The sequence below is a fragment of the Lithobates pipiens genome, unplaced genomic scaffold (assembly GCF_037356315.1).
Source record: "Lithobates pipiens isolate NorthernLeopardFrog02 unplaced genomic scaffold, aLitPip1_a1.2 Scaffold_25, whole genome shotgun sequence".
NCBI classification, from domain to species: Eukaryota; Metazoa; Chordata; class Amphibia; order Anura; family Ranidae; genus Lithobates; species Lithobates pipiens.
The window spans coordinates 33,399,175-33,423,542 of record NW_027507787.1 but is presented as its reverse complement, the minus strand read 5'-3'; the positions used below and the strand labels follow the sequence as shown (position 1 = coordinate 33,423,542).

General features: G+C 43.9%; 1 protein-coding gene across 1 annotated transcript in view; it reads right to left on the bottom strand.

Annotated features, from left to right (window-relative positions):
* Positions 1 to 24,368, bottom strand: part of NOC3L (NOC3 like DNA replication regulator) — a 122,493-nt gene that overhangs the window by 79,685 nt on the left and 18,440 nt on the right. Inside the window, exons 6-7 of the mRNA XM_077454239.1 lie at positions 20,079 to 20,209; positions 17,335 to 17,496 (exon numbers count right to left, since the gene is read on the bottom strand). Of these exons, the coding sequence (XP_077310365.1) occupies positions 17,335 to 17,496; positions 20,079 to 20,209 (293 nt within the window). The remainder of the gene's footprint in view (positions 1 to 17,334; positions 17,497 to 20,078; positions 20,210 to 24,368) is intronic.

The window sequence follows — 24,368 nt, the reverse complement described above, 5'->3', positions numbered from 1 at the left end:
TAGTCAAGAATAGCTATGCCAGTCAGTGAACGAAAGAGAAAAGGATTTTACAGGTAAGCGGTTATAAAAATTACTATTTTCTTTACTCATACATCACGGGACACAGAGCCATAGTAATTACTATATGGGATGTCCCAGAGCAATGCCAACTGAGGGGAAGGAGACAACAAAAGTAGGGCACCACGAGATCAGAGAACTTATACTGATGCCTGCAGTACATTGCACCCAAAGGCGACATCCTCCTGTCTTTTTATATCCACCTGATAGAACCTGGTAAAACAGATTGAAGACCATGTTGCGACCTTGCAGATTTGAGCCATGGAGGCTTGGTGATGCACTGCCCACAAAGCACCAACAGCCCTAGAGGAGTGTGTTTTGATTTGAGAGGGTAGAAACTACAGCTTTAAAGTGGTTGTAAACCACTTTACAAAACCACTTTCACCTACAGGTAAGCCTGATTAAGGCTTACCTGTAGGTTCAAGAAATATCTCCTAAACCTGCACGGTTTGGGAGATATTTGCCAAATACGGTGCATGCTGCGATGTGTCGCAAGTGGCGGCGATGTGTCGCAAGTGGCGGCTCCCGTGCGCATGCGCAGGAGTGAAGTATGACAGAGCCGGAGCAGCGAGAGCCACCAAGAAGATGGAGGCTCCGTACACAAGGGGACATCGGTGACTTTGTTGGCTCCTGTGTCAAGTAAGTGACACATAATGGACTACTATGCGATGCATAGTAGTCCATTATGCTTTACCTTTGCAGGGAATCAGAGGAAGTATACCCATCAGGGTTTACTTCCTCTTTAAACCACAAGCTAGAACAATTTCTTGTCAAATCTATTTAGAAGTAGTAGATTTCCATGCTGCCTGTCCTCTTTTAGGACCTTCAGGCAATACGAACAAAATATTCATTTTCCAAATCTGAGCAGTCGTCTTTAAGTAGACTGCTCTCAACACGCATCAAGAATATAGTGATTTTTCTTCCATAGAACAGGGTTTTGGAAAAAAATGAAGCTAGAATATCCTGGTTTAGATAAAAACTTGATACTACCTTTGTTAAAAAGTTAGGATGAGGACGCCATGCTATCTTATCCTTGTGAACAATAATATGGCTTTTTACAAGAAAAAGCATCCAATTCTGATACCCTTCTTGCAGCAGATATGGTTACCAGAAAAAAAAATTTCCTTGTCAAAAAAGGACCAAAGAAATAGGTCATATTGGTCAAAAAAAAAAAAAAGGCTGTTTTGTTATGCTGCCAAAAACTAAATTCAAGTCCCAAGGGTTCAGGGGTGACCTAACCAGGGATAAAGCAGTGTTACCCCCTAAATAAAGTTAACACCCAAATAAAGCAAAGAAAGTGGTCATTGATAAGGCCAAGACCTGTCCTTAGAAAGCATGCAAGGCCAGCTTTATTTCTCACCCCATCTTCAGAAAGTCAAGGATTCTACCTTTGACCTATTTCCTGGGATGCAACCCCTGGTTTCACACCAGGAAACATATGCTTCCCAGACTCCATAATATATAATTATGGAGGCTGGCTGCATTAACCAAGATAGAAACCACTGAACCTGACAGCCCACATTTTTTTCAGTGAGGGCCTCAATAGCCAAACCGTTAAATTTAGCGTTTGTAAAGTAGCATGGAATACCGGACCTTGCGAAAGAAGGTCTGGCTGTGGCGGTAGGGTCCTTGGGTCCCATCATCTTTACAATCTCTGCATACCAAGGTATGCATACCAAGGGCCCCGCTGGTGGCCACCAGAATCACCGACTTCCCTTCCTGCTTGATCCTGCGTAGAAGTCATGGACACAGGTAGAATAGGAGGGAATGTATAACTCAGTGAGAACCGATTCCACGGGAATAGCAAGGCATCGGTTCCCCATGCTAGCGGATCCTTTGTTTTCGACACAAAGTTGTCGAATTGTTGAACCTGGACTTAAACAGATATCTGAGATCCCCCATCTTTTGACATATTGACAGGAAGATATTGGGGTAAAGAAACCCCGGGAACTGCTGGCGACAAGTAGTCAGCCTGCCAATTTTCTATTCCTAGAATGAAGACCGCCGATAGGCAAAGCACATTGTTTTCTACCCAAGATAGGATATGATTCACCCTTCTCTGGGCCGCACAACTTCTTGTGCCCCCTTGGTGATTAATATAGGCCATTGCTGTAGCATAGTGGGATTGAATCCTGGCAGGACAATACCGTAAACTGAACATTCAGGCCCTCAGAACCAAGTGCTCTGCCTGAATTTCTAGAATGATAAATGGGCAGGGTCATTTCTGATCTGGGCCACTTCCATAGTAACTGAAGGAAGTATTTCCCCCTTTGCAGATTATTTATTTATTTATTTATTTATTTTAACAATAAACTGAGGCTCCGGCATACCCAGGCTACAATACCTAGTATTTCCAGGAGGTCCATCCGGGTGCTAACCAGGCCCGAACCTGCTTAGCCTCCAAGATCAGACGAGATGGGGAACTATCAGGGTGATGTGGCCATATGGCTTTGGAATCAGACACACTGGGAATCTAGAGCTTGAACCCTTTGTCCCAAGTCGATCAGATAATGTTTTGCAGCAGTCTCGAATGAAACTGAGCATAAGGAACGGCCTCAAATTAAGCCACCATCTTTCCCAGCAACCTCATGCAAAGCTGAATAGAAGAATTCATCTTGTTTCAACCACCTAAATCAGTTCCTTTATGGCACTGATCTTTGCCTGGTCCCCGCTGTCTCTGTGATCCGTATGTTTCCCAGCAGACAGCGGGGGACCTTCGGAAAGGGGCGTAGCTTCTGCAGATATCTATGCCGGAAGTGGGTGCAGATACCTGTACTGTACAGGTACCTGCACCCCCCCTCCACCCTGAAAGGTGCCACTTGTGGCGCCGGAGGGGGGGGGGGGGAGGGTTCCAATGAGCGGAAGCTCCACTTTAGGGTGGATCTCCGCTTTAAGCAATTACTGTCAGCGCAGGCTGAGACACTCAATCTGCCAGAGAAGAAAGTTATTTTTATTTTTATTTTTAAATAAGAATTCCAACTTTTTATCCCTTGGATCCCTAAGCATTTGAACATTGTCTGCCGGACAAGCCAAACTCTTATTCAGAGGATATAATAGCGTTAATTGCTGGTATACCCTACTTAGTGAATTTACTCCCCCATAGGAGGAAAGCATGAAAACTTTTTAGGAGGGAAAATAATGCTTATCTGGGTGATCCTCTCTGATACAAAAAAAAGCTTTTCCAACAATGAGTGGGCAGGAAAAAGGCATGCACTGCTTGAGGAGGCTTTAGCGAAGCCAAACGCTCAGTTAAGGGTACATAAATGTGGAGTGGACCATTCAGCAAGAAATAGCACCATCAATCTTAAGATTGAAACAGCCGTTTCTCCCGCATTTGACACCTCAGAAGAAGAGTCATTAGCTTTACCATGGTCCCCTAAGGGAATTGGTCTTCTCCTGTCCCTAGTTCCTCAGTTTGAGGGTCCTGGGCAATGGGAGAATCTGTCGCATTTTGACCCATACTGGCCCAGGAGGTCGCCATCGCCCTTGCAGAATGCGCCCTTAAGCCCTCAGGTATTTGAGCTTGATTAGATGAGTAAGCCTTCTTTATGATTTTTACCAGCCATGCTGCGATAGTGATGGAAGTGGCTGACTGTCCTCTTCTAGAGCCGTGAGGGATGACTAGGAGATTTTCCACTTTCCTGAGGTCAATGGTTCTTGAGAGGTAAGCCAGTATGTTGGATTTTACATCAAGTGGATGTGGGTTCCCCTGCTCTGTGGAAGGAGCGGGAAGGCATATTTCCCGATTAAAATGAAAGGAGGAAACCACTTTCGGGATGAAGTGATTGACGGTTTCAGAACTACCTTGTCTGGGTAGATGGTTAGGTATGGTTCCTTTGCCATTAGTGCATGCATTTCCGACACCCTCTTGGCTGATGTAATCACTTTCAGGAAGGTGATTTTGAGGGTTAGATCCCAAAGAGAAGCTCCCACAACTGGAAAGAATGGATCAAGGGATAGGAAATCCGGCACTACCGAAAGATCCCAAGTTGGAAAGGAGGGTTTCCTGGGAGGTCTTAATCTTAGACAGGCCTTCTGAAATTGAGAAATAAGAGGCTCTGGAGCCCATTTCACCCCCGTTATGGCTGATAGAGCTGATACGTGCACCTTCAGGGTATTTGATCCAAGACCTTTGTCGAGACCTAGCTGTAGGAACTCTAGGATCTGAGCAACTGTTGGGGATGAAGGGTCCCAGGCTTGTTGTGCGATTGAGAGGAACTTATCCCAGATTCTCTTGTAGGTGTTATTAGTGGTAACCCTTCTGGCTTGAAGAAGGGTGTTTATCACTTTGTGGGAACAGCCGTGAGCTATGAACCTAGCCCTTTCAGTCTCCAGGCTGTTAGGTGTAATATCTCTGGGCGTGGATGGAGGAGTTGACCTTGAGAGAGTAGGTCCGCTGTCACGGGAAGCGGCAATGATTCTGCTGTATTCAACTGAAGCAGGGTCTTGAACCATGGCCTCCTCGGCCAAAAAAGGCAGGACTGCTATTACTGTGGAACTTGAGTTCCTGAGTCTGAGTAGAAGCCTCGGTATGATTGGTGTTGGTGGAAACACATAACCTAGGTCGGAAGTTCCAGTTGTGTTGTAAACAATCCGTGCCTTCTGCCGAAGGAAAGGGAATCCTCGCCAGGTACCTCTGACACTTCGCGTTGTTCGGAGTTGCTGCCAGATCGATATCTGGAACCCCCCAAATTTTTGTTAGAGAAAATGCTTGACAGCTTAGGGCCCATTCGTGGTTGGATACGAATTCTCAGCTCAAGGTGTCTGCTATCTGATTCTGGACACCTGGCACGTATGTTGCCCTGAGACTGGCTAAATTCAACTGTGCCCATTGGAAGACTGGTTGGACTTCTTGCAACCTGGAGCGACTCCTGGTGCCTCCCTGCCTGTTGATACAGGCCACTGCCACTCGATTGTCCATCCTTAGTAGAACTTCTTTCCCCTCCAGGAATGGGCTGAATGCTAGTAGTGCCTGGAACGCTGCTTTCATCTCCAATATGTTGGAGACCACATTGTGTGTCTTGAACGGCCAACGACCTTGGACTGCATGGTGGCAGTAGTGTGCTCCCCATCCTTCCATGCTGGCATCCGAGGTGATTACCTCTTGAGAGGGAAGGACTATGCGTTTGCACCTCTTCAGATTGTGTGGTTTGGTCCACCATGATAGTGATTGCTTCACCTCCTTCCGAATTACTATTGGCTAGGTCATTGACACGCCATTCCATTGCTTCAGAAATGATATTTGAAGAGGCCTGGCATTCCACTGGGCCCATTGAACCATCGGAATAGTTGCTGAAAATGAGCCTAGAATACTGAGACATTCCCTGGCGGGAATGGTAGTGGCCACAAGTAGTCTCTTTGCTTTCCGGATCAGGATGAGAATTTTTTCCTCCAGGAGCTCTACTGTATTGAGTCGGGTATCCAGTTCTGCGCCCAAAAAAAAAAGTCTCTGCATGGAACTTAGACTGCTCTTCCCCCAGTTTATCAGCCACCCGAATTTTTGCAGGGTGGAGATTAAGATTACGTGATGAAGTAGGAGGGAATCTCAGTTGTCGGCAAGCAGAAGGATATCGTCTAGATAGTGGTGCACTCTCAGGCCGTGTTCCCTCAATAGGGCTATTACTGGGAGCAAGACTTTTGTAAATGTTCTCGGAGCAGTGGATATTCCGAACGGGAGACTTTGAAATTGGAAATGTTGATGACCTACCACAAAGCGGAGAAATTTCTGAAATGAGGTGTGAATGGGAACATGCAAGTAGGCGTCTTGTAAATCGATTGAGAGCATCCAATCTCCTATGTTGATGGCCTGGAGAATTGTCTGCAGGCTCTCCATTTTGAATGCTTCCATCTGGATTCGGTGATTGAGATTTTTTAAGTCCATGACAGGACGTAAGTCCCCTGTTTTCTTTTTTATCAGGAATAGGAGGAGAATAGAATCCTTTCCCTCTCTGTGGCAGTGGAACTTCCCTTATGGCTTGTTTCTGGATGAGGCCCTGAACATATTCGTTCAGTAGGAACCTCTTTTGGCGAGATGACGGTAACCTTGTTAGCCGGAAATGGTCCCTTGGATGCTTTCGGAACCTCCATTTGTGGCCGAACTGGACAGTCGCCACTGCCCATGGATCCTTTATTGCCTCCGCCCATACCCGCCTGAACAACCTGAGCCTGGCTCCTACTACAGCTGGTTGGGCGGGCGCACCTTCAAAAATACTTTTGATCCCCTGTAGTAGGGGTCTTGGCTTTCTGGAGCTTGAGGAAGGATGATTGAGGGTTCTTCCAGTTCCTCCTATATTCTCTGCCAGGTCTGTAGGATCTTGCCTCCCTATATTTGTCTGGGAGATTTCGTCTGGAGGCTGGCGGTCTTCGCTGTTTAGATCTTCTATCTGAAGGGATCAGATCAGATTTTCCTCTGGTAACTTTTGAAATCGCAGAGTCTAGTTTTTCCCTAAAGAGATTTACTCCATCAAAGGGAATCTTGCACCAATTTGACTTCGAGGATGGGTCTGCTGACCAGGGTTTTAGCCAAAGTGCCCTTCTGGCCATTACTGAGCTTAGCATTGCCCTTGATGTAGATTTAATTATGTCTACAAAGGCTTCTGCGACAAAATCGCCTGCGAGAGACAGTTCCTGGAGGGCTGAGATTACTTTCTCTTGTTCCACTCCTTCTGATACCAGCCTCTCGGCATTAGCGGACCAGTTGGAAATGGCCCTACCGACAGCTGCTAGAGCCACAGCTGGTCTGCACGCACCTCCTGCCGATAGGTAAAATCTTTTAAGATCCAAGTCAATTTTCCTATCCAGCACATCTTTAAATGTAACAGCATCTTCGATTGGAAGTGTCACATGTCTGGCAAGACGCATCAGAGAAGAATCCACCACTGGCGGGGTCACCAATGGAGTCACACTAGGCGCCTTCAGGGGGTAAAGCTTTGCTAACCTGTTAGTTAGGCTGATCTTTTCCGACTTCTGCCATTCCTCCTTAATCAAATCCTCCAGTTCCTCAATAAATGGGAAGGTCTCAGGATCTTTTTTGAGATTTGGAAAATATTTCCTCACTTTGAGGAGTTTGTTTTTCTTCCACCCAATCGATCGCTTCCTTCACTGATTTAATGAAGGGTTCGACCAGTGCAAAGTCGAAGCCGGTAGATGTGTCAATGTCATCGTTATCTGACAAAGGATCAGACATCTTTGAAGAGGAAGGAGCAGCAGGTGTGGTACCTTGCAAAGGTCTGCTAGTTTCTGGCCCTGCGATTTGGAGGTGCGATTCAATAGCTGGATTACTAGGTTCTAATTCTCTGTCTTTAGTTGCTTCATTAAAGCATGAACGACAGGCCAGCTTATCTGGAAGTGCTATTGCGCCACAAATCCAGCATGAATTCCCAGATGGACAGAGACTCCGAGCGCGAGAAGAATGTCTGCACGTGGGGGATCTCCTGTGGTAGGAGTGGCCATGTCGAGAGTAGGACCTTGATCGACTCCTCCTGTGACCTCCACTCTCTCTGCGCTTTGAACGGCTTCTGCCATGGTCTCGGTTTTGTCTATGACTTGAGCGACTTCTTCTTGAGCGCCTTGAGTGCGATGATCTGGATGACCTGATAGGGCTGTCAAATTAGACAGCGTTAGTGACAGGCTCTTTTTCCTCTTCGTACTTACCAAGTTGACCCCACTTACCTATTAGGCTGGCGATGGTCTGCTGGGGCAGCGGCCTCCATGAAGAGTGATTCCTAAAAACGAACGGAAGTCAGTGTGCAAAAAGGCAGGTAGGGAGATATGCAGAGTTGCAAGAAAAGAAAAAACCCCAAGAAACGAAGAGACTGACCTTAAGATTCGAAGGAAACCAGACGGAAAAAAAGATCGGAAAACTCTCAAAACGATCTCATTAGAAATGCAGCAGCAGCCACAGTACACAATGAAAAAATGCTGTTTTTTAAATTCAGCACCACCGCAGCGCCGACTTCATCCCGCGCATGCGCAGAAATGTCCCGCGGCGTCCGGCGCCATCTTGGAAACTGGCAAACAGATAGAACAGCGAGGTACTGGCCGCCAACGCATGCGCTGAAGAGTCCAAACATCGGCGCCCGAAGAGGGAGGAGGGAGGAACTACAGAACATACTGAAAAAATACAGGTTAGAGGCCGCTGCATGATAAATCTATTTAAGATTTGTAAAGATAAGAATGGTACCCCTGAGACCATCAGAGTGGGGATTCCTCCATTAAGCTCATTTAGAGGCTGTACAGGTAGGACTTCCACCCAGGAGAGGCTTGAACCTGGCTGGGGCGATAGCAGTAAGGGGCGATGTCCGGTCTTCTCAGGTGAGGAAAAAAAAAGAAAAAGAAAAAAAAAAAAGAAAAAAAAAAGAAAGGAGAATACTGAGGCAGAGGACCTCTCAAGATTTAATAGTCAAACGGTCAGGTTGCGGGGGCGGAGCCACAACCCATAGGTGTATACGGCCATGATGCGACAGGAAAAACTAGTTGCCTTGTCAAAAGGACCAAGGGAATATGTCGTATTGGCTCAAAACGGCTGTTTTTGTAACGCCGACAGAACTAAAGTCCCAAAGGTTCAGCGGTGACCTAACCAGGGGATTAAGCCATGTTACCCCCTGAAAAAACCTACGAACCAAAGAATGCGATGCAAATGGCCGTGGAAACAAAACAGATAAGGCCAAGACCTGGCCTTTGATAGTACTTAATGCCAGCTTCATTTCTAACCCTATCTGCAGAAAATCAAGGATTCTACCTATGACATACCTCCTGGGATACCGAGACGTCTTCTGTCCCTGGGGTTGACCCTGAGGATTACCTCTTGAACTTGACGGCAGAGGCAGTTGTGACTGCCTAGAGGCCCCTGGCACTGCAGAAGGAGCTTTTTAAAATTAAAATATGTTTACTCCTTTTCTTAAATGGCAAAGGGGTACTTTTTCCACTAGAAATTCTTTGGATTACCCAAATCATTCCCAAACAGCCGTTTCACTGCAAAAAGGAAGACTACCCAGGAATTTCTCGCATGTCGCTTAGCGAAAGGCGCGAGGCCTGACAAATAGAATCTCTCATAGCAACTAATGCAAATATAAAGCTGCTAGTAGCTTGCCAGATCCTGGGCCTGCTGAACAGGACAACCTTGAGCACCCGTTTAAACTGGTCTCTCAAGGATTGACCAATTACTGTCAGCGCAGGCTGAAACACTCAACCTGCCAGAGGAGAAAAAAAAAAAAAAGTGTTCAATAGGAATTCCAACTTTTTATCCGTTGGAGCCCTAAGCGTTTGAGCACTGTATGCCGGACAACTCAAACTTTTATTCACAGAGGACATAGCAGCATCAATTACTGGTATCCCCACCTCTAGTGAATTTTTTCCTCTATAGGATAAAGTGTAAAAAACATTTTAGGAGGGGGAAAGAAAAAAAAAAAAAAAAAAAAAAAAAAAAAAAAAAAATAGCTCATCTGGGTGATCCTACTCAGATACAAAAAGCTTTTCCAGCAATGAATGGACAGGAAAGGCATGCACACAGCTTGAGGAGGCCTTAGTTAAGGGTACACAAATGTGGAGTGGACCATCAGTAAAAAAATTGCACCATCAATCTTACAGATTGTGAAGCTGATCTCCCTGCATTTGACCCCTCAGAAGAGGAGTCATCAGCCTCACCATGGTCCCCTGAGGGAAATTAATCTTTTCTCACCCCAGTTCCTCAGTTTGAGGGTCCTGGGTAATGGAAGGGAAGCTGTTGAATTTTGTCCCTCACTGGGATGCGATTAAAGCCGCTAACTTTTTTATAACACATTTCATGGCTGGGGAAAAAAAAAAAACCCTCTTAAGTAAAATAGACAGGGGCTGCAGTGTTGAAAACAATTGCAAACATTTCATGGCCCCGATGTTCACTCTGACCAGTCACCCCCTCTCAGGGGTGGATGCCATTGTAGAGATGAGTAGGCTTTCCAGAGCTTGGGAGAGACCCTTTTAGCCCTTTTTGGGAGGTGTTTCAATGTCCTATTCTGAGTATAGCCCGATGCACAAATGCAGAGGTACTACCAGAAGAAATTGCATCCACTGCTTGCAAAAGTCCAGCCACTGCTATTAACACTCAGCCATGTGCCAAGGGAATGCCTGCATCACCAACCTCTTACATGCCCCTTTTTGCTCTTTGTCCCTCCAACATCTGCAGCCAGCAAAAATGTAGCTTTTAAACAAACTCCTGCGCTGGTCGTTGCAGGATGCCAACACCGTGCTAATCTTCCAGTGGAGCTCATCACAGCACATCTTAATTCCTGGCCAACACCTATGACACCGGCAAAAAAAAAAACAAGGTACTCCCAGTAGTGGGAGGGGTTATATAGGGAGTGGACTTCCTGTCTTAGGGTGTGCCAGTGTCCATCTCCTGAAGGTGGCCTATAACCCACAAAGCAACTATTATGGCACTGTGTCCCATAATGTACGATAAGAAAGGTAAAGGCTAGAAGACCATTTCTTCCACCCACACCAACATTCTCAGCAGCATCAACCATGTCTCATCCAGAGCCCCCTGGATTGCCAAAGAAAGTGAAACGGCAACACACTGATCTGAGCAGTTGGCCGTCATTCCTTTATGCAAGTGGTTGCTTTTTTTTTTTTTTCTTTAAATACAATAGAGAAGATTGCTTTTACTTGGCACTTAGTGTTAGTTTCCTATTTAGTTAATTGGTGACTCTTGTTCATTGCCCCAGACTGGACTGACTAATTTGCTAAAATTCACACTGAGAAGCCACAATGATGAGACAAAACTGGGGGTTTTTATCAAGTCACACATTAACATTGTACCTACTGTGAAACATGAGAGGGCTTGATTATGTTTTTGGGCTGCTTATCTGCATCTAGCACTGGGGTTGCCTTAATTATGTGTAGGGCACAATGATGTATCAAAACATTCTGGAAGGAACGATGTACTGCCCAGGTCACAGGTAAAGCCAAAGTGTTTCGGGGAAGATGACTCTGCCTTTATCAGGGCTGAGAATGTGGACAGGTTTAGACTAGTGGTAAACAAATATTCCCGCTCTACTTAAACTGAAGAGGATCGGGTACTTAGTTGCAGCAAGCACTGGATTGGTGAAACGCTAACTAAAAACAGGAATGTCTTAAAATCAATAAATGGCACTGGTAAGAAACCGTGCTACGCGACTACTAAATTGTACAGGGTTCAGAATAAGGACCTCAAAAAATATTAAAGTTAATACAATAAAAAGCACAATATAAATTACAAAATAGTAGACAATCTAAAGTCATCTGAATGCGCAAAATAAATGGGCGATACATTTCCAATGTGCACTATAGGTGCAACTACTACAAAGGAAAATAGCATCCAACCGATGCTATGTTAAAATTAAAAGTGCCAGTGCCGAAAAAGTCCAAAGTGAGCATGAAACCAAACAGATGCTGGTGAATACAGTGTAAAGTGCTGATATTCAAATAACGGAATTCCATGTAAGGGTATAAATGCCCTTACTCAAAATGGAGAAATTGGAGCTTCCTGATGATGCACCGCGACCAGCGATAAATACCACCATTGTAGGTCGATTTTCCCCCCCAAAAAATAAATAAAAATAAATCACCTGTTACACTCGATGGGTGCCAGGATGTTTAGGCATCCCAACCTATGAGAGGCATTTTTATTTTTAACTGGTTTTTAATAAAATGTGTGTACCGATATTTGCGCAATGAGGACTTCTTTGGTTTGTTTATCTGTATTAGGCACTACACTGCATGAGATGCAGCAACGGATCTCTACAGGGGTATCCCCACATGCGCAAACGACCATACAAGCGATAGTTGGTCAAACCAAGGGGGTGAGTTTACATCTCTGTGGGACACCCAAGTCTGAGCACATTGGAGCACGAATATATCAACATTGAGCATGAGCACTTTTATATCAGTATATACTGGGACCGTTTCATATTTATGGATATAATCTGTACCAAACCTAGCACGGTGGACTGTTTTATTTTTTATTTTTCCTTTAGACAATTTTTTGCTGCAGCTGGATTAGTATTGTGCCTATCACGTTACTGTTATATCTATTGGCGCTTGTTTTTTTATAAAAAATTTTCACTTTAACATATTTCTGATAATAGCACACCAAGCACTACAGTAAGCTATGGGTAATGTCCAAGTGTGTCAGAGACCGAGTAATTATCAGATCTCTCCTGCAGTAAGGAGAACTGCTGGGTCTGGAAAGACTCGATTTAGGTCAGAGATATGTAAAACCCCAAAACCATGGTTTTCTACCCAAAGGCAAAAATCATAGAAACCTTTTACTGGTGCCTAAAACAGGCTATGTATGCTAAAAATATTGGATTTTTCGTACTCACCGTAAAATCCTTTTCTCTGTAATTCACCGACCGACACAGCTCTTAGCCATTGGGTTGTTTGCCCTATTACTAGGAGATACTAGGCATTAGTTGTAACACAACACTCAGAACTCTAAGTTCCGCCCAGGGGGCGGTCCCTTGGGCAACAACCCTCCAGCCAGGCAGACCTCAGTACGTCAACAAGCAGTACAACGTAAAAGATAAAAAGGAGGGGCGGGTGCTGTGTCGGTCGGTGAATTACAGAGAAAAGTATTTTACAGCGGGTACAAAAAAAAATCCTATTTTCTCTTATATTCACCGACCGACAAAGCTCCTCTCTTAGCCATTGGGACGTCCCCAAGCAGTGCCAAACGAGGGGTGGGAAAACAGCATAGAAACTTCATCCACCATGGCAAGTGGGAACTAGTGAAACTTTACCCACAAAAACAAGTGTGTGGAAAAAAACCACCACAAAAACCAGGGTACCCTCAACAGGAGTGCCTACCCATAATCGCACCAAAAAACTGCGAAACGTAATGCAACAGCACATTAACTTAACGGTACTGTGTTTTAAAACAGGAAAAAAAGGAATATATTGCATATTTCCATTGCAACTATACGGCCGCCTGCAAAACTTTGCGGCCAAAATAGGCATCAGCCGATGCACTGACGTCTACCTTGTAGAACTTGGTAAAGGCGTGGACAGATATCTAGGTCGCCGCCTTACACACCTGAGCGACAGGCGCTTGGTGTCAGAAGGCCCAAGACATTCCTATTGCCCTTGTGGAGTGGGCCGTGACTGGAAAGGGCATAGGCTTGTACTACAATCTGTCTGATCCACCTAGAAATGGTGGCCGACTAGACCGCCATGCCTTTCTTGGGACCAGCCACCGAAACAGTGAGTCCGATTCCGAAAGGGAAGAGTGGTAGACAAATACACCTTCAGAGCCTGAACCACGTCCAGTGCGTGAAGGACCACCTCCTTAGGGTGCGTCGGCTTAGGACACAGATGGTAATATGTCCTCATTGATATGAAAAGCAGAGACTACTTTTGGTAGAAAAGACGGTTGCAGACGCAACACCACCTTATCCTTGTAGATAACTAGATAGGGCGTCTTGCGAGACAAGACCGCCAGTTCCGAAACCCTCCTGGCCCATGTGATGGCCACTAGAAAGACCACTTTTATGGGGGGGCTGGGGGTGGAAGGGAGATAGGGACAGGGGAGAGAAGAGAGGGAGGTGAGACTACAAGGATAAGGGTATCCAGCCTGTCACCCAGCTGGCTGTTGATAGTAGATCACAGGATCATTCATCTTTCGCAAAAAGTCACGCTTTGACATAAGAAGGCACGGACCGATGGGCCCGCAGGGTTCCCAGGTCCTTCTTCACTAGGCAAAATAAAACTGAGGTCTGCCTGGCAGGCTGGAGGATTGTTGCCCAAGGGACCGCCCCCCGGGCGGAACTAAGAGTTCTGAGTGTTGTATTACAACTATTGACTAGTATCTCCTAGTAATAGGAGAAACAACCCAATGGCTAAGAGAGGAGCTGTGTTGGTCGGTGAATATAAGAGAAATCTGAACCTGGAAGAGACAGATAATCCTAGCAGAAAAAAAAAAAAACAACTAGTAGCTGCCACATAATTGGAAGAAAATAGGACTGTGTGTAAATCTGGTAATACATAAATGAAAGAGCGTCACAAAATAGCTCAGTCAGAATATAAATCTTTTTTATGTACCTCTACATTTTATACAAACCAGTCCTATTCCTCTAAAATAAATAGATGTAAACAAGGGGGTCTCTGAACCAAAAGTTCAGTGTTTAGTGCATTTTAGTCATGTAACATTTACTAGAGTCATTTAAGAAAGGATTGATAGTTGCCACGCACCATCTAATCCGACGATAAAAGAGGATATGAAACATTCTGTCCCACACACATCTCACAGGGACTACACAGTTTCAGAACAGCAGATTATTTTTCTCATGGACTTAAATACATTTTATGCAGAGCAAGGTCCAATCAAAACATGGCGTTATACACTCAGGCTGTATCAAATGAGCAAATAAGCAATTTGATGTATGATTTTTATATATTTAAAACTTTAATAGATCTTGTGTCTTTAACTAAACTGATTAAAGGTATTCAGCTGCATTGGGTTACTGCATATCCTCGCTGCCAGCACTGCATTAAGGAGGCTTTTAATTTCCAGACATAATCAGGAAAACCTTCCCACGTCTCCCTCCACTGATGGATACCATGATCAGCTAAGCCTATAAAACAGCTGCAAAGCTCACACAGCTCAGGAGGATGCTTTTGGTAGGATGCAGCATGGCCTACAAAACCCTGGCTCAGGCCAGTGCGAGTTGTGCCTGAGCAGCCTGCTTCTGGCCAGAGAAAGCCAAGCATTGGTTGTCTGACTACTTGCAAGTAGTGAGAATCAAACACCGGATCAGGAGTGGAAATATCAAACTAATATATTGGTGGGAAAATATGTTGACAGGTTATGCGGCTATCAGAAAACAGTAGTAGTTGTATAGTAAGGTGTAAATTATTAAAATCCCCTGAAATGAATAGCTTTCTCTATCAGAGTGCATTACATAGATTTATTAGTAAATCACTTAATCCCACCTACTCCATGAGACTCCAGTTTTTTGCAAGCAAGGAGTGATCAATACAAAGTAAGGGAGCCCATGTCCTGTCCTCCAAAATTAGGAATTTAAAAGGCAAGTCAAACTTCTTTTCTTAATCGTACAGTACAGGACACTGAAATGGTATTCAGACCATGGGACTTACCAAGCAATAATCTGAGGGGTGGGCAACATCATAAGCAGAACTGGCAACAGGCCCACAGGAAAACAAAGGTTAAAATCAGATAACAGCATAAAGCGCCTAGCAGCTGAACCTCACAACAGCTAAGGCCTGAGCAGTCAACTTGGAGAATGTCTGAACAGAGGACCAAGTAGAGGTCTTGCAAATCTAAAGTAAGGATGAGCTCCAGCGTGTTTGCACACTCCACAAACAGAGCTGACAGGAAGTCGTGCGACGCAGCGCTAATCACAGGCAACAAGACATTTCCCAATGTGCGGCTGCAGAGATTGGGACAATGTCTCACTGTCTGATTAGCGCAGCACTGCGCCGAGTTCCTGGCAGGATCTGCACATGGAGTGTGCAAACATGCCGGAGCTCATGCCTACTGTAAAGCATATACTTGATGCTGGAAAGACCAAGAGCCAACAACCCTGGTAAAGTGGGCTCTGATGGGGGGTGGGAGGGAACCCTTTCCATAAGATTGCCTTATCCACCAATCAATGGTGGAATGGGGAAAGAGTGCAGCTTTTAGGTAGACCCAGCCAGTCCTGACCACATCAAAGCAATATAGGGCATTTCCTTGTAATGTTTTGAAGCATGACAGAGGGATGGAAAAATGATGTCCTTATTGAGGTGGAAAGAGACCACCTTGGGTAAGAAGTGAGATTTTGGTCTCAACAACTTTGTCCTTTGTGCAAAACATGATGAAACGAAAGTGCCCATCGTAGTAAATAATCAGGAATCAGTTCAGAATCAAGCCTTACAAGTGTAATGGCTACCAGAAAGACAACCTACAAGTGAGATCTACCAATGGAATATCTCGAATAGGTTCAAAGGGGGGTGAGATCCCAAGGCGACACAGGAAGTCGAATTGTGGAATCTATATGAGCAAGGCCCTGGGGAGAGGAAAAAAAAATATGATAAAGGATAATGAGGTAAGAGGTTTTTGGACTAAGATGAATAAAGCAGAAACCTGTTCTATGAAGGTAGACAAGTGCTTTTCAAGACCTGGTTGAAGAATGGCCAAAATATGACAATCTCATTTCACCAAATTTGGGCTCCATTCAATTAGGTCATGCCTTTCCGCATTCAACTGTTGCGCAAGGTAGGGGAGGAAAGCGTTATTTAGGGTTTAGAGGCCTGGAGTGAAAACTGGGCAGGGGGGGAACAGCCTTGAGGGATGCTACTATCCAGCCTAGAACATTCACGCAGAAGACAACCGCAGTTTAGACCTGAGGGATTTGTGTGGAACCTTAGGGAAGCAACCTTCCCTTGGAGAAAGAAAATAATGGCTTGGACTGTGTCCAAGATTAGACCAAGGTACTCCAGACAGTGAGAGGGCTGAAGAGAAGACTTTGGAAGGTTATCTAGCCAAAAGGTTTGAAAGAAATTAATCAACTGGACTTTGGAAGCCAAGATTGTGAAAAGTTTTTCAGTAAAGTCATCAAATAGGTTAAGTTGTCATCCAAGTAACCTATTGCCCTGGGTTCGAAGACGAGCCAGAAGCCAGGCAGGCACTTCTGTGAGCATTTGGGATGCAGAGGAGAGCCCGAATGGTAGTGGAAGTGTTGGTCACCCACAGTAAAAAAAAAAAAAAGTTATTTTTGCCAGTGTTCAACCAACTGAAGGCAGGTGCAAATAGCCCATGAACTATTAATTCAAGTCTTGTATCCTGTAAAAGGTACAATAAGGATACCTTAGTTTAAGGAAAAAATAAAAGTGCAAGGATCTGTAAAACACTCAATATAAGAAACACAAACCCAGCAGCAATAATAATGAAATGGCCCTCATCTAATAGCTTGTTAGCCACAAAAAACCCTCAGCTATTCCTGATTTTTGGCGCTGAGCTTCGAAATATCTCAATCAAAAAAGATATAAATCAAATTCTTCTCATAATTGAATGAATGAGATTTAATTTATACAGTATCATTCTTTTCAGTTTATTATCTAAAGCTACGAGGAGTGCCACAATAAAGCACTATATTGAATGTTACTCAGCTGAGCTCAGGGAAAGAAAAAAAAAAAAAAAAAAGTTTACCTGACAAGAACAGGTGGCATTTAGGGAGGCAAGTAGATTATCCCCCATTTATACACTTTCACTGAAAATAACAATGCTTAACTTTTTGTGGTCAAAAATTCATATGCATGTCTCACCCGAGCAGTCTTTTCCTCCTCTGTCAGTGGACGAATCTTGTAAGAAGGGGCAAGATCTTTAAATATTTCCATCAATGAGATCAATACAAGCTTCCGAACAGTCACTGCTACAGTAGAATCCTGTTCCATTAGCATAGCACGAAGTTCCTTCAGCTTTTTGATCTAATTAAAAGGCAAAATAAAATTAGATTTCAGTATGTAATACAAAATAACCCCCAATTCTGTTTTTTCACAAAAATTAACGAATACAAGTTTTACAAAATGACAATAGGAAGTATTCATAAACGCCTCTCATACTAAGGTGCCATCATGTTTGCAACAATATCATGTCTCACATACACACACACACTGCATATGCATGTCCAGGCTATTCACAAACACACTGATCGACAGAGCCAACTGACCAACATTCAGAAACCAAACCATTGCTCAGGATCCATAAGCAATTTGGACCCCTATAACATATACTTAGATATTGTGAGGAAATATTTAGAATAATACAGGATGGGGCAGTTCAGAGCAATTGTTATTCTTAGCACAATGGAGTTGCAGACACTACAGGAACGTATTAAAAAACTGGACAGCTTTAAAGAAGAACTATAGGCAAAAATGTTTTTTTTCCCCCCATTTTGGGTAGAGTAAGGTAGGGTTATAACCCATCAGACTTTTTTCCGCTATCTTTTTCCCAATGTGGAGATTTACCTTCACTTCCTATCCCATAGTCAAACAGGAAGCAAGAGGAAATCCCTGAAAATGAAGGGCAATCCTTGGGAACCAAAACTAGTGTTCCCATTGAAAGATTTTCCCTCTATTATTTTTCTGGGGAGAACCCAGAATTTTCAATTTTCTTTTACTTTCACTTTGTCTAGGTTCACACTGTAGCGATGCAGAAACCAGCGCCGGGTCCCACAATGCATCTCTCCCACAGGCAGTTCACAATGTTAATGACACCCCCAGAACGGTTCACAGATCGCAGTGCGAACTGTGGATTCGGACAGGAATCAGATCGCATGGGTGAGAATACCCTTGCGATACGATTCCCATGCGGAGGGACAAAAAATTCCCTGTGCCTTTTTATGCGAATCCAATGCAAGTATAGCTATACAACTATGGCTAAACTCGCACCACACAGATCGCACCGCGGGTGCAAATCACATTCAATGTCTGACATCGCAGTGTGAACCCGGGCTCAATGATAATGGTAAACAGGACAAATAAAGAGGGTGAATCTCCTTAAGGGGCACACAAAAGCAATAAAAATTGACAAAAAAAAAAAAAAAAAAACTATCCCTCTCCACCCTATGTAAAGCTAAAAAAAAAATAAATAAAAAAAAAAAGTTTTGACGTTTGTTATACTTAAAGCTTTGAGCATAATGTTACATTGATAAATGTTTGCCTGGTGTTCAGACTGACTAGTAAGGATATTTAACCACTTGCCGCCTGCCCACCGTCAAATGACGGCTGGGTGGTGCGGCTCTCGTTCTGGGTGGTCATATGACAACTTACCAGAACCGCTGCTCTCATGCACAGCAGCCGCGCCACATTGCTAGGATATGGCGTGACCCCAATCTGTGTAAAGAGCCATGGCTCTTTAACCACGTTATTGGCTGTGTCCAATCAAAGCCAGTCACATGTAAACACAGACACTGATAATCAGCGCTCCTCGTCTCACACTGGCAGAGTGAGAGGAGAGCCAATCAGGGACATCTAGAGATGTAATCAGGGCACTGATTACAATTAAGTGCCAGCAATCAGTGCCAACATTTGCCAGCAACCAGTGCCCAGTGATGCCAGTCAGTGCTGCGTCCATCAGTGCTACCTCATCAGTGCCAATCATTGCCGCAGAAAAGTTACTTATTTACATTTACTGACAAACTATGAAAAAACATTTTTTTCTCCACATTTTTTTTTTTGGGAAAAAGTGACAGTGACAGCTGATCACGTGATGCCAACACAGCCGGTAATCGTCTATTTTTTCAGTCTGTTCAGTTTTTCTGTCAGCGCGAGGAGAAAAAAAAAAAAAAAAAAAGCTGATCACCGGCGGCAGTGAGCAGGACATTAGTCCCGATCACTGCGATGTGCCCCAGCTCCTCGGTGCCCACCTGTGCCCCCTACAAGTGCCGCCCACCAGTGCCACCTGTCAGTGCCCACAATCAGTGCTGCTGCACATCCGTGCCACCCAGTGCCGGCTTATCTGTCCCCATACGTGCAGCCTATCAGTGCTGCCTCATCAGCGCATATCAATGAAGCAGAAGTTACCTGTTTGCAAAATTTGATAACAAGCTATTAAACATGATTTTTTTTTTTTTTTTCACAATTTTCCATTTTTTTGTTTGATTAACAAAAAATAAAAAACCCAGCTGTAATTAAATACCACCAAAAGAAAGATATATTTTGGGGGGAAAAAAAATTATAAAAATTTCATTTGGGTATAGTGTTGTATGACCACGCAATTGTCATTCAAAGGGCATCAGCACCGAAAGCTGAAAATTGATCTGGGCAGAAGGGGGATTTAAGTGCCCAGTAAGCAAGTGGTTAAATACCACCAAAAGAAAGCTCTATTTGTATGAATAAAATGATAAACATTTCACATGGTTACAGTGTAGCATGACCGCGCAATTGTCAAAGTGTGACAGCGCTGAAAGCTGAAAAATGGCTTGGGCAGGAAAAGGGTGTAAGTGCCCAGTATTAAGGTGGTTAAAGATAAGCACATGCCTCTGTATTTGAAAAAACAAACCACACACACTGTTCTCTGGATCTGCAAGTATGGCTGAGCCCAAGGTCGCAATGTGAACCTTCTTCTCTTCCAGCTTTTCTTTTCTATGCTGTATCAGTTCTTCCGTACTCATCAAATGCAGTGGCTCTTCTGGCACATCTGGTAAAACAAATATATCTAAATACATTGCTTCACTTAAAATTTACCAAGACAGTTGTGCAAAAAAAAAAATGTCAAGATTAAAAAGCTTTGCATAGAGTGGGACAGGATTAGAACCCCTGTGTGTTTTTTACTGACACTTCTCCTAATGACAACATTATGACAGACAAGAGGAACTCTCCAACAGCAACAGCAAAAAAAAAAAAAAATGCTTTTCTTTAGCAGAATAGGTAAAGATTGTATTTGTGTTGGTGTCCCTGCAGCAGATTCTCTCATTACCTGGCTTCCTTCCAAAACCAGAAATAAAAAAAAAAAAAAACACACACACACACACACTTTAAAGCTGAACTCTAGGTAAAATTAAAGTTACCATTGCAAAAGGGCTTCTCCCAAAAGTCAAGGGTTAAATGTCTGTTTTTGTCCAGAGCAATATTAAAAAGCAGTTTTACTTACTTTATCCCTCACACCTGGCGCTCACCTCTTCTCTGGATTGCTCTAGCTTGTGGGCAGGCCCTCTACACTTTAAATGAAGGACCTGAATACTACGTGATAAGAGTGCTTGCTGCCTGCAACCAAAAGAGCACCAAAGAACAGCGTTTTTGGGGGACAACTAAAAAGGAAGCCTTCAGGAGTGAGAGATAAGGTAAGAGATATACAAAACTATGTTTTATGTTCTCCCATACAAAAACAACCAGAGTTTACATTGAAAAGCTTGTTTCATGTGATTGTATAAGTCAGTATTCCAAAAGATCTATATGCAGAAACATAATACATGAGCCATTTTTCAAAGCACACAACTCATGGTATATGCAAATTATTACTCTCCTGATTTTTTGCTGTATAAATAGCCAGAAAACCAAAGGAAAAACAGCCATAGTAGTTTGTTTTCATGACTTTAGAAAACAAAACATACTTAAATAATTTGATTATTTAAGAATTTATTTAAGAATTGATTCTCTTTTTCTGATTTCTACAATGTCCTGTTAATTTCATAATCATATTATTGTACATTTTGCAACCAGTCACAAAAGATCAGAGTACATTGACAATCTTAATATGATCTATAGGGTCAAAGCATGAAGGGGTACCGCATAAACTCATTGATAAGCATTAATCATTTCAATATGATCTATAGCGGGCATCACTAAATGGCGGACTGCGATCTGGATCCAGACCTAGTGGCTGTTTAATCCGGACCTTGGATAACACCATTTAGGAGCCCCCAGTAGAACACAGCTGAGATGCGGTGTGTAAACAGCCCTGGCGCATGCACGTGACCTCACAAATGCGCGATGGCCGTGTTCAAGGATGTCCCCCGTGCATGCGTGAGGGCACAGCTGCGCCTGACATCGATGAACTCCAGGCAGAGCAGAGGGAAACACGACATCAAGGACGGGGCTTGCACTGGAAGTCCCCCTCGATGGCAAGAGGGGGTACAAATGGACATGACGCCAATGCCATCCGAGGCTAGCCAAATAAGGACAGAGTAAAATGTGAAGGGGGCAGTGGTGATGTAAAAGGGAGGGAGCAGTGCTGGAGGGGTGATGTAAAGGAGAGCAGTGCTAGGGAAGGTGTGTTAATGTGAGGAGGGCAAAGCATACTATTTGGGGGGGGGATAATGTGAAAGGGGGTAGGGTGATGTAAATTTGTCAGAGGACAGTACTGTGGGGCAGGGTGATGATTTCAAGGGGGGTTGAGGACTGCTGTGAATAAAGGGTGTGCTATGTGAGGGTTCAGTACACTATTGTAAAAAAGGGGAAGTGCGGGTGATGTGCAGGGGGCCCAAAAACACTATTGTGAAGGGGAAACGGACGTAAAGTAGGGGACTCTGATGTGTGCGGAGAACTGAGGACACTGAAATAAAGGATTAGAGGTCGACCGATATGGGTTTTTCTCTGGCCGATGCCGATGCCGATATTTAGAAATCATGGCGGCCGATAGCCGATATATGATGCCGATTTTTTTTGGGCCGATATGTTAGGCCGATTTTATTTTATTTATTTATTTTTTTCCTTTTTTATTTTATTTTTTAATCCCCCTTGATCTAACACACCTTTCCCACTGGGGCGTTTTTCAGGCGCTTTTGGGCTAAAAATAGCGCCTGTAAAATGGCTCCCCTGCAGTCTGTGTGAAACTTTCACACTGAGGCGATGTGCTGGCAGGATCTTAAAAAAAAAGTCCTGCAAGCAGCACGTTTGGAGTGGTGTATACCGCTCCTCCACCACTCCTGCCCATTGATATGAATGGGCACCACTGCTGAAGCGCATGCAATGCGATTTGGCAGCAGTGCTTCATGGGCGCATTTAACCTCTTCCTTGGCCGCTAGCTGGGTTATATGTGCCCCACTAGCAGCCAAATAGCACCGCTAAAATGATGGTAAAGAGCCGCTAAAACTTGCGTTTTACCATCAACGCCTGCCCGCTCCACTGTGAAAGCAGCCTTCATAAGTGATACAGAAAATTTCTTACATTTAAACATTTATTAAACAAAACAAACCTCCAATCAGTTTACTTGTATGTATGATTTAGATTTAAAAAAAAAAACCTATATATTAAATAAAAACAGGTAGTCAAAACTTTTGTACGAAAAAAAAAAATGGGCTAACTTTACTGTTTTTATTTTATTTTTATTTTTTAAATAGTGTATTTTTTTCCTAAAAAAAAATGCATTTGAAAGACCTCTGTGCAAATGCCGTGCGACATAAAATATTGCAACAACCGCTATTTTATTCCCTAGGATCTCTGCTAAAAAAATATATATAATTTTTGGGGGGTCTAAGTGATTTTCTGGCAGAAAATACAGGATTTTTACTTGTAAGCAACAAGTGTCAGAAAAGATTTAGTCTTTAAATGGTTAAACTGAGAACTTCTACACACAGAGATGATTTCATTCATTCAAGTGTAAACATTGTATCATTCTGTTCTTTTCTTGGCAGCCTGCCCAGAGAGGAGGAAAGGGTTTCTATGAGGACTCAGGCAACTTACACTGACTGAAATGACTTCTGTAATAGAAAAGTCCCGCTGTAGTTCTAAATCGGCTTTTTATCAGCTCAAATCGGCCGATGCCGATTATTTAAAAAACGGCAAATATCGGCCGGCCGATATATCGGTCGACCTCTATAAAGGATTGTGATATAAAAAGGGAGGGCTGAAAAAAAATTTGCTTCGGATCTGGTGGAAGAAAATATGTTACCGGTCGGACCTCTGAATTTTAAAGTTAATACCCCTGATCTATAGGGTCAAAGCATGAAGGAGTAACTGCTAGGGATGAGCTTTGTGTTTGCTTCAAACCCATGTTAAACTCGAACATCATTTGTTCGGCCATTCAGCAAATTCTGACCGTTATAGGCCGTTCATGCCAAATTCGAGTGGCACGTCACAGCCCATAATTCACTGCGGCATCGCAGTGCATTGCTGGCTGCTGATTGGCCAAGCATGCACTATGACCCGCATGCTTTGGCCATTCACAGCGCAGAAAAAACAGAGAGACAATTATGTCTCAGGGGGTTTAGTACACGCCCCACACTATATAAGGTGGCCTGCGTGGCAGCCTTGTGTAGTGTGTTGCGGTGGCGGAGGTAGACAGTGTCATTTGATTTACGTTAGATAGAATAGGCAGGTGAGTCAGTTGGCTTCAATTACAGCGTGTAGAGGATATATATGCATCCCAGGTGTGTTGTATATATATTTATACACTGTATTCAGTTTCGCTAGATCCGTTGCTGTTATTCTCTTCATAATATACTGACAGGCAGGGAGCTTTGTGCAGCTACATCTTCCTGCAGGCCATTAGTATGTCTGGAAGGCCAACAAGGAGAGGCAGACAGTCACAAACCAATAAAAGAGGGCAAGCAGGCTCGGTGTCTAGAGGCAACAGTGATAGTCATCAGCATGTTGCCTGTGGGATACACTCGTCCTTTTTTTCGGCAACTGGCCGTGTTCAGCCACAACATGCCGAAGACTTGGTAGAGTGGATAAACAAGCCGTCCTCTCTCACCCAGGCTCCTTTGGCAAAGCAGCTGCCAACATGGCCTCTTCCCTCGGCTCAATGGCATCAGTCACTCCTTCCCTAGCCCCACCATGTCCTCCTGAGTAGTCCCCCAAACTGTTTGACCAGTGTTGGGTACATGCTCCAGGAGGATGCCCAGTGTTTTGAAGGA